Source organism: Ranitomeya variabilis, chromosome 4, assembly GCF_051348905.1.
Source record: "Ranitomeya variabilis isolate aRanVar5 chromosome 4, aRanVar5.hap1, whole genome shotgun sequence".
NCBI classification, from domain to species: domain Eukaryota; kingdom Metazoa; phylum Chordata; class Amphibia; order Anura; family Dendrobatidae; genus Ranitomeya; species Ranitomeya variabilis.
Genome location: NC_135235.1, coordinates 241,248,963 through 241,262,978, shown reverse-complemented (window position 1 = coordinate 241,262,978; position 14,016 = coordinate 241,248,963). Strand labels below are relative to the sequence as shown.

General features: G+C 54.6%; 1 protein-coding gene across 5 annotated transcripts in view; it reads left to right on the top strand.

Annotated features, from left to right (window-relative positions):
* The window catches only part of HSPG2 (heparan sulfate proteoglycan 2), a 237,714-nt gene that overhangs the window by 89,233 nt on the left and 134,465 nt on the right, over window positions 1-14,016 (top strand). For all 5 annotated transcript variants that reach the window (XM_077260474.1, XM_077260476.1, XM_077260475.1 and 2 more), the window contains exons 5-7: window positions 9,835-9,944; window positions 10,098-10,156; window positions 10,511-10,671. In XM_077260474.1, coding sequence (XP_077116589.1) covers window positions 9,835-9,944; window positions 10,098-10,156; window positions 10,511-10,671 — 330 coding nt within the window. The remainder of the gene's footprint in view (window positions 1-9,834; window positions 9,945-10,097; window positions 10,157-10,510; window positions 10,672-14,016) is intronic.

Here is a 14,016-nt window from a genome sequence, read left to right as displayed (position 1 = left end):
CATGATGACGTTCCTCTGATGTCAATTTCCTCCTCCCCCTCTTCTGAAATTCCTGAGTTTCTGTCATATTTCCAGGATGTTTTCGATGAGCCCAAGTCCAGTTCCCTTCCACCGCATAGGGACTGTGATTGTGCTATTGACTTGATTCCAGGCTGTAAGTTCCCTAAGGGCCGACTTTTCAACCTGTCTGTGCCTTAACATGCCGCCATGCGGAGTTATGTTAAGGAGTCTTTGGAGAAGGGGCATATTCGGCCATCTTCTTCTCCATTGGGAGCATGTTTTTTTTTTGTTGCCAAGAAGGATGGCTCCTTGAGACCCTGTATTGATTATCGCCTCTTGAATAAGATCACGGTCAAATTCCAATACCCTTTGCCTTTGCTTTCTGATTTGTTTGCCAGGATTAAGGGGGCTAGTTGGTTTACTAAGTTGACCTTCGAGGGGCATACAATCTTGTTCGTATTAAGCAGGGTGACGAATGGAAAACTGCGTTTAATACGCCCGAGGGCCATTTTGAATATCTTGTGATGCCATTTGGACTCTCTAATGCCCCATCTGTGTTTCAGTCCTTCATGCATGATATTTTTCGGAATTATCTTGATAAATTCATGATTGTATATTTGGATGATATTTTGATTTTTTCAGATGATTGGGAGTCTCATGTGAAACAAGTCAGGATGGTATTTCAGGTCCTTCGTGATAATGCCTTGTTTGTGAAGGGGTCTAAGTGCCTCTTTGGAGTACAGAAGGTTTCTTTTTTGGGCTTCATTTTTTCTCCATCATCTATAGAAATGGATCCGGTTAAGGTTCAGGCCATTCATGATTGGATCCAGCCCACATCCGTGAAGAGCCTTCAGAAATTTTTGGGCTTTGCTAATTTTTATCGCCGTTTCATTGCCAACTTCTCCAGTGTGGTTAAACCCCTGACCGATTTGACGAGGAAGGGCGCTGATGTAACGAATTGGTCCTCTGAGGCTGTTTCTGCCTTTCAGGAGCTTAAGCGCCGATTTACTTCTGCCCCTGTGTTGCGCCAGCCGGACGTTTCTCTTCCTTTTCAGGTTGAGGTTGACGCTTCTGAGATTGGGGCAGGGGCCGTTTTGTCTCAGAGGAATTCTGATGGTTCCTCGATGAAACCGTGTGCATTTTTTTCTCGAAAGTTTTCGCCTGCGGAACGCAATTATGATGTCGGCAATCGTGAGTTGTTGGCTATGAAGTGGGCATTTGAGGAGTGGCGACATTGGCTTGAGGGGGCCAAGCACCGTATTGTGGTCTTGACCGATCATAAGAATCTGATTTACCTCGAGTCTGCCAAACGGCTGAATCCTAGACAGGCTCGATGGTCCCTGTTTTTCTCTCGTTTTGATTTTGTTGTCTCGTATCTTCCGGGTTCTAAGAATGTTAAGGCTGATGCCCTCTCTAGGAGTTTTTTGCCTGATTCCCCTGGGGCTCTTGAGCCGGTTGGTATTCTGAAGGAGGGGGTGATTCTTTCCGCTATCTCCCCTGATTTGCGACGGGCTCTTCAGGAGTTTCAGGCTGATAAACCTGATCGCTGTCCAGCGGGGAAACTGTTTGTTCCTGACAGATGGACTAGTAAAGTGATTTCTGAGGTTCACTGTTCTGTGTTGGCTGGCCATCCTGGGATTTTTGGTACCAGAGATTTGGTTAGTAGGTCCTTTTGGTGGCCTTCTTTGTCACGGGATGTGCGTTCTTTTGTGCAGTCCTGTGGGACTTGTGCGCGGGCCAAACCTTGCTGCTCCCGCGCCATTGGGTTGCTTTTGCCTTTGCCGGTCTCTGAGAGGCCTTGGACACATATTTCTATGGATTTTATTTCGGATCTTCCTGTTTCCCAGAGGATGTCTGTTATCTGGGTGGTCTGTGACCGGTTTTTTAAGATGATTCATTTGGTACCTTTGCCTAAATTGCCTTCCTCTTCTGAGTTGGTTCCGTAGTTTTTTCAGCATGTGGTTCGTTTGCATGGCATTCCGGAGAATATTGTGTCCGATAGAGGTTCTGAGTTTGTTTCTAGGTTTTGGCGGTCCTTTTGTGCTAAGCTGGGCATTGATTTGTCTTTTTCTTCCGCATTTCATCCTCAGACAAACGGTCAAACCGAGCGAACTAACCAGACTTTGGAGACTTATTTGAGATGCTTTGTGTCTGCCGATCAGGATGATTGGGTGGCTTTCTTGCCATTGGCCGAGTTTGCCCTTAATAATCGGGCTAGTTCTGCTACCTTGGTTTCACCCTTCTTTTGTAATTCTGGGTTTCATCCTCGTTTTTCTTCAGGGCAGGTTGAGTCTTCTGATTGTCCTGGGGTGGACTCTGTGGTTAACAGGTTGCAGCAAATTTGGGCTCATGTTGTGGACAATTTGGTGTTGTCTCAGGAGGAGGCTCAGCGTTTTGCCAACCGTCGTCGGCGTGTGGGTTCCCGGCTTCGGGTTGGGGATTTGGTCTGGTTGTCTTCCCGTCATGTTCCTATGAAGGTTTCTTCCCCGAAGTTCAAGCCTCGGTTTATTGGTCCTTATAGGATTTCTGAGATTATCAATCCAGTGTCTTTTCGTTTGGCCCTTCCAGCCTCTTTTTCCATCCATAATGTTTTTCATAGATCTTTGTTGCGGAAATATGTGGTGCCCGTGGTTCCCTCTGTTGATCCTCCTGCCCCGGTGTTGATTGATGGGGAGTTGGAGTATGTGGTGGAGAAGATCTTGGATTCTCGTTTTTCAAGACGGAGGCTTCAGTATCTTGTCAAGTGGAAGGGTTATGGCCAGGAGGATAATTCTTGGGTTGTTGCCTCCGATGTTCATGCTGGCGATTTGGTTCGTGCCTTCCATTTGGCTCGTCCTGATCGGCCTGGGGGCTCTGGTGAGGGTTCGGTGACCCCTCCTCAAGGGGGGGGGGTACTGTTGTGAATTCTGTTGTGGGTTCTGCTCTTGGGCTCCCTCCGGTGGTTATAAGTGGTAGTGCTGCTGTTTGTCCTTCACAGCAGTCATCAGGTGCGTCCACTTCGGACGGGGCTATTTAGTCTGGCCTCACCCTTTGGTGAGTGCCAGTTGTTCATTGTTTCTGGAGGATTCACATTCCTTCCTGGTCGCCCCTGCTTGCAGTTCATTTCTTCAAGATAAGTTCTGCTTGTTTTTCTGCCCACATGTTGTGGGCCTCATTGTTCAGTGCATTGCATGTTTTTTCTTATCCAGCTTGGTCTGTGTAAGGATTTATGCAGCCGAGCTGGAATCTCTGGTGAGGCAGATTTACCCTCCAAGTCTTTAGTTAGATTTGGAGGTTTTTTTTGTATTATCTGTGGTGGACATTTCTTATTATTTTTAATACTGACCGCATAGTTCTCTGTCCTATCTTTTCTATCTAGCTAGATTGGCCTCCTTTGCTAAATTCTGTTTTCAGCCTGTGTATGTTCCTTCCTCTCCTCTCACAGTCAATATTTGTGGGGGGCTACCTATCCTTTGGGAATTTTCTCTGAGGCAAGATAGTTTTCTCTTTTCTATCTATAGGGTTAATTAGTCCTCCGGCTGTGACGAGGTGTCTAGGATTGGTAGGTACATCCCACGGCTACTTCTAGTTGCGGTGTTAAGTCCAGGGTCTGCGGTCAGTACAGTTACCACATTCTCCAGAGTACGTCTCATGACGCTCTTAGGCCACCAGATCATAACACCTGCCTTGCCTCGTGCCTTGTCACCTGCCCTTTCACGTGCCTCCTGCCTTGTCACCTGCACTGTTGTCTGCCTCCTGTCTTGTGCCTGCATCCTGCCCTGTCGCCTGCCACCTGCCCTGCCTCCTACCTTGTCGCCTGCCCTGTCTCCTGCCTTGTCACCTGCCCTATTGCCTGCCTTCTGCCTTGTCACCTGCCTTTCCTCCTGCCTTGTCACCTGCCCTATTGCCTACCTCGTCACCTGCCCTGTCGTCTGCCTTCTGCCTTGTCACCTGCCTCCAACCCTGTCACACCTGCCTTGCCTCCTGCCTTGTCACCTGTCCTGCCATCTGCCTCCTGCCCTGTCACCTGCCTCCTGCCTTGTCACCTGCCTTGCCTCCTTCCTTGTCACCTGTCCTGCCATCTGTCTCCTGCCCTGTCTTCTGCCTCCTGCCCTGTCGCCTGCCTTCTGCCTTGTCACCTGCCTCCTGCCTTTTCACCTGTTCTGTCATCTGCCTCCTGCCCTTTCACCTGCCTCCTACCTTGTCACTTGCCCTGTCGTCTGCCTTCTGCCTTGTCACCTGCCTCCAACCCTGTCACCTGCCTTGCCTCGTGCCTTGTCACCTGCCCTTTCACCTGCCTCCTGCCTTGTCACCTGCCCTGTTGTCTGCCTCCTGTCTTGTGCCTGCATCCTGCCCTGTCGCCTGCCACCTGCCCTGCCTCCTACCTTGTCGCCTGCCCTGTCTCCTGCCTTGTCACCTGCCCTATTGCCTGCCTTCTGCCTTGTCACCTGCCTTTCCTCCTGCCTTGTCACCTGCCCTAATGCCTGCCTCCTGCCTTGTCACCTGCCCTGTCGTCTGCCTTCTGCCTTGTCACCTGCCTCCAACCCTGTCACACCTGCCTTGCCTCCTGCCTTGTCACCTGTCCTGCCATCTGCCTCCTGCCCTGTCACCTGCCTCCTGCCTTGTCACCTGCCTTGCCTCCTTCCTTGTCACCTGTCCTGCCATCTGCCTCCTGCCCTATCTTCTTCCTCCTGCCCTGTCGCCTGCCTTCTGCCTTGTCACCTGCCTCCTGCCTTTTCACCTGTTCTGTCATCTGCCTCCTGCCCTTTCACCTACCTCCTACCTTGTCACCTGCCCTGTTGTCTGCCTTCTGCCTTGTCACCTGCCTCCAACCCTGTCACCTGCCTTGCCTCCTGCCTTGTCACCTGTACTGGCATCTGCCTCCTGCCCTGTCACCTGCCTCCTGCCTTGTCGCCTGCCCTGCCTCCTGCCTTGGCACCTGCCCTATTGCCTGTCTCCTGCCTTGGCACCTGCCCTATTGCCTGTCTCCTGCCCTGTCGCCTGCCTTCTGCCTTGTCACCTGCCTCCTGCCTTTTCACCTGTCCTGTCATCTGCCTCCTGCCCTTTCACCTACCTCCTACCTTGTCACCTGCCCTGTTGCCTGCCTCCTGTCTTGATGCCTGCATCCTGCAATATTGCCTGCCTCCTGTATTGCCTCCTGCCCTGTCTGACTGTACATACAGTATGACAATATTGCACTTACACAGATGCTGCACACCTGGTTCCCGGCTCTGGATATCTGGGAAGCGTCTGTTCAGATCTCGGCCCAATTTACCTCATTAAACAATTAATCAACTAACGAGACCAGAGCAGGGACACTGCGGCCAGTAGAGGCGCCGACCAGGCAGAGGAGACTGGAGAGATCCAGCGGGCGACAGCACTGCACATTTTGCCCCAGAGTGCTGAGAAGACGCCATCTATCCCCGGTGTATCCCGCAGTCAGAGGGGCGTTGTTCACACTGGACCATTCTTCTCCAGCCCCATAAATATGAGCGATCCTCCCTAGGGGCCCCGCTGTCCAGCAATTTCCAGCTGTGTCGGCCTTGTACACGTCCATCACTCTGTCCCTATGGATGGATGTTCCCTGACAGCTGCGCTCGTCCATTATCCCCCTGTGCAGCCGCTGGCAGGTCAGCCCGGTGCTGTCAGTGGTTTACTGTAGGCGGCTGTCACATTCCATCCTTATACCCGCGTCCCCCATCACGTGTCAGGGCGAAGTTTGGGCTTTGTGTGGACCTGTGGCCCTATGTCCAGATAAGAATGGCAGAACAGATGTTCAGTGTGGGGAGGGCTGAGCCTTGGGGCCCGATCTTCACTTCCCGGTGCAGGAGCAGCTGCTGTCATGTATGGGTCATGCCTGCTAAATGAGGCGGCGTCCACATCATGTTTCAGGGAGGAAGGGGGACAGGCAAAAGCTCTTTATAGCCCCAAACATCACCGCCCCTGTGTGGCCCTATGATCCCTGATGTGACACTGTGTGGCCCTGTGATCCCTGACCGGGAGGCTGTGTAGCCCTAATATCCCTGACCGTGAGGCTGTGTGTCCCTAATATCCCTGACCGTGAGGCTGTGTGGCCCTAATATCCCTGACTGTGAGGCTGTGAGGCCCTAATATCCCTGACCGTGAGAGCTGTGTGGCCCTAATATCCCTGACTGTGAGGCTGTGAGGCCCTAATATCCCTGACCGTGAGGCTGTGTGGCCCTAATATCCCTGACCGGGAGGCTGTGTGGTCCTATGATCCCTGACTGTGAGGCTGTGTGGCCCTATGATCCCTGACTGTGAGGCTGTGTGGCCCATAATATCCCTGACTGTGAGGCTGTGTGGCCCTGTGATCCCTGACTGTGAGGCTGTGTGGCCCTATGATCCCTGACTGTGAGGCTGTGTGGCCCTATGATCCCTGACTGTGAGGTCGTGTGGCCCTGTGATCCCTGACTGTGAGGCTGTGTGGTCCTGTGATCCCTGACCGGGAGGCTGTGTGGCCCTATGATCCCTGACCGGGAGGCTGTGTGGCCCCAAGATCCCTAACTGTGAGGCTGTGTGGCCCTATGATCCCTGACCTGGAGGCTGTGTGGCCCTAATATCCCTGACCGTGAGGCTGTGTGGCCCTATGATCCCTGACTGTGAGGCTATGTGGCCCTGTGATCTCTGACCGGGAGGGTGTGTGGCCCTGTGATCCCTGACCGGTAGGCTGTGTGGCCCTATGATCCCTGACCGTGAGGCTGTGTGGCCCTAATATCCCTGACCATGAGGCTGTGTGGCCCTAATATCCCTGACCATGAGGCTGTGTGGCCCTAATATCCCTGACCATGAGGCTGTGTGGCCCTAATATTCCTGACCGTGAGGCTGTGTGCCCCTATTATTATTATTTATTATTATAGCGCCATTTATTCCATGGCGCTTTACATGTGAGGAGGGGTATACATAATAAAAACAGGTACAATAATCTTGAACAATACAAGTCACAACTGGTACAGGAGGAGAGAGGACCCTGCCCGCGAGGGCTCACAATCTACAAGGGATGGGTGAGGATACAGTAGGTGAGGGTAGAGCTGGTCGTGCAGTGGTTTGGTCGATCGGTGGTTACTGCGGGTTGTAGGCTTGCCGGAAGAGGTAGGTCTTCAGGTTCTTTTTGAAGGTTTCAATAGTAGGCGAGAGTCTGATGTGTTGTGGTAGAGGGTTCCAGAGTAGGGGTGATACGCGAGAGAAATCTTGTGTGCGATTGTGGGAAGAGGAGATAAGGCTACGTTCACATTTGCGTTGTGCGCCGCAGCGTCGGCGCCGCAACGCACAACGCAAACAAAAACGCAGCAAAACGCATGCACAACGCTGCGTTTTGCGCCGCATGCGTCCTTTTTTTCATTGATTTTTGACGCAGCAAAAATGCAACTTGCTGCGTCCTCTGCGCCCAGACGCGGGCGCCGCAGCGACGCATGCGGCGCAAAACGCAAGTGCGACGCATGTCCATGCGCCCCCATGTTAAATATAGGGGCGCATGACGCATGCGGCGACGCTGCGGCGCCTGACGCTGCGGCGCACACCGCAAATGTGAACGTAGCCTAAGAGGGGAGTAGAGAAGGAAATCTTGTGAGGATCGGAGGTTGCGTGCAGGAAAGTACCGGGAGACGAGGTCACAGATGTATGGAGGAGACAGGTTGTGGATGGCTTTGTATGTCATGGTTAGGCTTTTGTACTGAAGTCTCTGGGTAATGGGGAGCCAGTGAAGGGATTGACAGAGGGGAGAGGCCGGGGAATAGCGGGGGGACAGGTGGATTAGTCGGGCAGCAGAGTTTAGAATAGATTGGAGGGGTGCGAGAGTGCTAGAGGGGAGGCCACAGAGCAGAAGGTTACAGTAGTCGAGGCTGGAGATGATGAGGGCATGGACTAGGGTTTTTGCAGATTCTTGGTTTAGGAATTTACGGATCCGTGAAATATTTTTGAGTTGAAGTCGGCAGGAAGTGGAAAGGGCTTGGATATGTGGTTTGAAGGAGAGATCAGTGTCAAGGATTACCCCGAGACAGCGAGCTTGTGGGACTGGGGAGTGTGGGCAGCCGTTTACTGTAATGGATAGGTTCGTTGGGGGGGTCGCGTGTGATGGGGGAAAGATGATGAATTCTGACCTTGAGGCTGTGTGGCCCTGTGACCCCTGACCATGAGACTGTGTGGCCCTATGATTCCTGACATTGAGGCTATGTTGCCCTGTGATCCCTGACTGTGAGGCTGTGTGGTCCTACAACTGTACAGTACAGGGGGGTAGATGCTTCTGAAGCTCGGGGATGATGTGTATAATGTTTAGACAAGAAGAAGGAAAGATGGTGCGCACTCCTGGGTCCGTTAAAATCCTTACTTTATTGGAACATCAATACATTGACAAACGGGCGGGAGACAACGTGCGGATAGAACAGGACTACAGCTGTTTCACGCAACACTGCGCTTCTACAGGTCCCAATGGCCATTTAACGGACCCAGGAGTGCGCACCATCTTTCCTTCTTCTTGTCTAAACATTGTATGACGTCTTCGGATGCAGCACCCTCAAGAGGCCGTTATATGTGAGTTAAGGAGTCTCTCGTATAAGGATATCTCTTGCATTGTGGGGTAAGTGCACTACAGTGGTGCTGATTATTTTTCTTTTTTCGTTCATGGCATGATGTGTATAATGTCTGATGATTATTACCACGTTGTCCCTGAAATCTCCTTCATCCTTCCATATACTCTATCACCACATTAGTGCAGCGCCCCCTGGTGGCCACATCCTGCAGCGCCCCCTGGTGGCCACAACCTGCAGCGCCCCCTGGTGGCCAAAACCTTCAGCGCCCCCTGGTAGCCACATCCCGCAGCCCCCCCTGGTGGCCACATCCCACAGCTCCCCCTAGTGGCCACAACATGCAGCGCCCCCTGGTGGCCACATCCCGCATGGCCCCTTGGTGGCCACATCCCGCAGCGCCCCCTGGTGGCCACAACCTGCAGCACCCCCTGGTGGCCACATCCCGCATGGCCCCTTGGTGGCCACATCCCGCAGCCCCCCTGGTGGCCACAACCTGCAGCGCCCCCTGGTGGCCACATCTTGCAGTGCCCCCTGGTGGCCACATCCCACAGCGCCCCCTGGTGGCCACATCCCACAGCTCTCCCTGGTGTTCATAACATGCAGCGCCCCCTGGTGGCCACATCCCGCATGGCCTCTTGGTGGTCACATCCTGCAGCGCCCCCTGGTGGCCACAACCTGCAGCGCCCCCTGGTGGCCACATCCCGCATGGCCCCTTGGTGGCCACATCCCGCAGCGCCCCCTGGTGGCCACATCCCGCAGCGCCCCCTGGTGGCTACAACCTGCAGCGCCCCCTGGTGGCCACATCTCGCAGCGCCCCCTGGTGGCCACATCCCGCAGCGCCCCCTGGTGGCCACATCCCGCATGGCCCCTTGGTGGCCACATCCCGCAGCGCCCCCTGGTGGCCACATCCCGCATGGCCTCTTGGTAGCCACATCCCTCATGGCCCCCTGGTGGCCACAACCTGCAGCGCCCCCTGGTGGCCACATCCCGCAGCGCCCCCTGGTGGCCACATCCCGCAGCGCCCCCTGGTGGTCACATCCCGCAGCGCCCCCTGGTGGCTACAACCTGCAGCGCCCTCTGGTGGCCACATCTCGCAGCGCCACCTGGTGGCCACATCCCGCAGCGCCCCCTGGTGGCCACATCCCGCAGCGCCCCCTGGTGGCCACATCCCGCATGGCCCCTTGGTTGCCACATCCCTCAGTGCCCCCTGGTGGCCACATCCCGCAGCGCCCCCTGGTGGCCACATCCCCCATGGCCCCTTGGTGGTCACATCCCGCAGCTCAGTTTCTTGTTCCTTCCTTATTTCTTGCAGTTTATTACCGAGCTCTGGTGAACTTCACTACATCCATCGAGTACACACCGGACCTGGACAATGTGTCTTCAGATCAGTTTCGGGATTTGTCGGAGGCCATCGTGGACACGGTGAGGTGGCCCTACGAGCAGTGCCTTGTGTTCACCATTGCCTGTCTATTGCTGTCAGTGCATGGCAATGACTCCTGGCACCGCCACTGACAGGAGGAGTCGCACCTCAGCCATAGCGCATACTAATGGATCATCTGTTCCTTTATTTTCTAGCTTGAGTCCGAATATTACAAAATTCCTGGCGAGCAAATGGTTAACGTTGTATATGTCAAGTAAGTGGTGTATACGGCCGCTGTGGGCACATACTGTATATCCCCACATGTCCCATATATCTCATATGTCCCATATATCTCATATATCTCATATGTCCCATATATCTCATATATCCCATATGTCCTCCCCGGGGCTGTGCGTGTCCTCCCCGGGGCTGTGCGTGTCCTCCCCGGGGCTGTGCGTGTCCTCCCGGGGCTGTGTGTGACCCCCTTGCTGTGTGTTCCCTGGGCTGTACATACCCCCTGCACTAGCAGCCCCCCACGCTATCCCTTGCATTTCTCTGCCCTGCATATCTGCTCTGACTTCACTGTGGCCCCTCGTGGTCCTTTCTCTTTTCTCTTCGGTCTCCACAGGGTCATTGATAATTTTGTGTTTGTGGAACTGGATGTTGGATCTGAAGGTAATGAGAACGATGCAGAGATCCGCCAGGTGCTGTACTCCGTCATTGCTAGTGGTTCCATCGCCAGTTACGTCACCTCCACCAAAGGCTTCCAGTTCCGTCGTCTTGGAGCCGGTAAGTGTCCCTCATCCGTTACATTGAGAGGAGAATAAGTATATAGCGTATACTGCAGGTCATAATGTATAGAGCCACTGATGTACAATATCCTCCTGCGCTCGGACGCCGTCTCGTCCTGCGCTCGGAAGCCGTCTCCTCCTGCGCTCGGAAGCCGTTTCCTCCTGCGCTCGGACGCCGTCTCGTCCTGCACTTGGACGCCGTCTCCTCCTGCGCTCGGAAAACGTCTCCTCCTGCGCTCTTACGCCGTCCCCTCCTGCGCTCTTACGCCGTCTCCTCCTGCGCTCTTACGCCGTCTCCTCCTGCGCTCTTACGCCGTCTCCTCCTGCGCTCTTATGCCGTCTCCTCCTGCGCTCTTATGCCGTCTCCTCCTGCGCTTTTACGCCGTCTCCTCCTGCGCTCTTAAGCCGTCTCGTCCTGCGCTCGGAAAACATCTCCTCCTGCGCTCGTACGCCGTCTTGTCCTGCACTCGTACGCCGTCTCGTCCTGTGCTCGTACACCGTCTCATCCTGCGCTCGTATGCCGTCTTGTCCTGCACTCGTACGCCGTCTCGTCCTGTGCTCGTACACCGTCTCGTCCTGCGCTCGTACGCCGTCTCGTCCTGCGCTCGTACGCCGTCTCGTCCTGCGCTCGTATGCCGTCTCGTCCTGCGCTCGAACGCGTATCCTCCTGCTCTCGGACGCCGTCTCCTCCTGCGCTCGAACGCTGTCTCCTCCTGCGCTCGGACGCCGTCTCCTCCTGCACTCGGACGCCGTCTACTCCTACGCTCGGACGCCGTCTCTCCTGCACCCGTACTCTCCTGCACCCTTACGCCGTCTCCTCCTGCACTCGTACTCTCCTGCACCCTTATGCCGTCTCCTCCTACACCCGTACTCTCCTGCGCTCGGATACCATCTCCTCCTGCACCTGTACTTTCCTGCACCCGTACTCTCCTGCACCCTTACGCCATCTCCTCCTGCACCCTTACGCCGCCTCCTCCTGCACCCGCACTCTCTTGCGCTCGGACGCCATCTCCTCCTGCACCCGTACTCTCCTGCACCCTTACGCCGTCTCCTCCTGCACCCTTACGCAGTCTCCTCCTGTACTCGTACGCTGTCCTCTCCTGCACTCATGTGCCGTATTATCCTGCATTCGTACACCATATCTCTCGGGGCTTATGTGCTCCCCATTGTCTCTGCCCTCGGTCCCTCGGTTCTTCATCTTCTCTCTCACAGTCTGTGAAGTCTGAACTTTTCTTTTGTTCCAGCACAAACCCCTCCATCTTTGGTTGGGGTGGAGATGGCAGGTAAGATGCTCGCGCTGTGCTGTGGGTGCACGCCGTTGTCTCTATTGCATCCTTTTCCATTTTTTATGTTTTCCAGTATTTTCTCTCCTGGCACTCTCCCTGTTTGACGCTCTGTGGCACGCTCTCTCTGTCCCTTGGCGTGCTTTCCCTCTCCCCTGGTGCCCTCTCCATATTCCTAGCAAACTCTCCCTGGCTCCTTGCACATATTCGATCTCCCTGTCCCCCAGCATGAGCTTTTTCTCTTTCTCCCTTGTGCTCTCTAGCTGGCCCTTGTATTGTACTCTATACCTGTGAAAGAAGGAATATAAACCAGCTCACCCGTGATGCATAAACCAATCTTCGGGAGCACGGACCCGCTGTGTCCAGGCGTATAGAATCCAAAAAAGAAGAGAATGTCCAGCTTCACCGAATCCGTAAATAAGAGTTTTTTTTATTCACAAACTTTAAGCATAGAGGATACAGACTTCAGCACGAGCCATATGGGTAAGAATCTCAATGCGTTTCTGGAGACTAAGCTCCCTTAATCATGAACAAGCTCGTGCTGAAGTCTGTATCCTCTATGCTTAAAGTTTGTGAATAAAGAAAACTCTTTTTTACGGATTCGATGAAGCTGGACATTCTCTTCTTTTTTGGACTCTATACCTGTCCCCTGACTCTCTTTCCCCATTCCCTGGCATACACTTTCTTTCTCCCCGGCATGCTCTATCCCTGTCTCCTGGCGTGCTCTCTCGCTTTCCCCTCAACATTCTCTCTCCCTCTCGCCATGTCTCCTGGCATGCTCTCTCCCCAGCATGATCTCTCCTTCTTCCCATGTCTCCTGATGCGCTCTCCAACAGCACGCTCTCTCCATGTCTTCTGGGGCTCGCTCTCCTTGGCACGCTTTCTCCATGTCTCCTGGCATGCTCTCCCTCCGGTATGCTCTCTCCATGTCTCCTGGCCTGTCTTCTCCCTTCGTGCTCTCCCCAAGCACACGTTCTCCCTCTCTACATGTTTCTTGGGGCACTCTCTCCCCGGCATACTCTCTCTATATCTCCTGGTGCGTTCTATCCTCGGCACGCTTTCTCTATTCTATGTCTCCTGACGTGCTCTCTCCCCAGTATGCTCTCTCCCTCTTGCCATGTCTCCTGGGCGCGCTATATCCCCACAACACTCTCTTTATGTCTCCTGGGGCTCTCTCCCACTACAATCTCTCTTCATGTCTCATGGCACTAGCTCTCACACGGCTCTCTCTCTCCTGGCACACTCGCTCCATGTCTCCTGACTCACTCTCCCCCGGCACGCTCGCTCCATGTCGCCCTGTCCGCCCGGCACACTCTCTCCATGTCTCCTGGCTCGCTCTCCCTCGGCACACTCGCTCCATGTGTCCTGGCTCTCTCTCCCCCGGCATGCTCGCTCCATGTCTCCTGGCTCACTCCATGTCTCCTGTCTCGCTCTCCCCCGGCACACTTGCTTCATGTCTCCTGGTTCTCTCTCCCCTGGCACGCTCGATCCATGTCTCCTGGCTTGCTCTCCCCTGTCACGCTCGCTCCATGTCGCCCTCTCACCCCGCCACACTCTCTGCATGTCTCCTGGCTCACTCTCTCCTGGCATGCTTGCTCCATGTCTCCTGCCTTGCTTTCCCCCAGGATACTTTCTCCATGTCTCCCGGCTTGCTCTCCCCTGGCATGCTCGCTCCATGTGTCCTGCCTTGCTTTCCCCTGGCACACTCTCGCCATGTCTCCTGGCTCACTCTCCCCTGTTATGCTCGCTCCATGTCTCCCTCTCCCCGGCACACTCTCTCCATGTCTTCTGGCTCGCTCTCCCCCGGCACACTCGCTCCATGTCTCCTGGCTCTCTCTCCCCTGGCACGCTTGCTCCATGTCTTGTGGCTCGCTCTCCCCTATCATGCTCGCTCCATGTTGCCCTATCACCCCGGCATACTGTCTCCATGTCTCCTGGCTCGCTCTCCCCTGGCACGCTCGCTCCATGTCTCCTGGCTTACTTTCCCCCGTCACACTCTCAATGTGTCCTGACTCACTCTCACCTGTCATGCTTGCTCCATGTCGCCCTTTCCCCCGGCA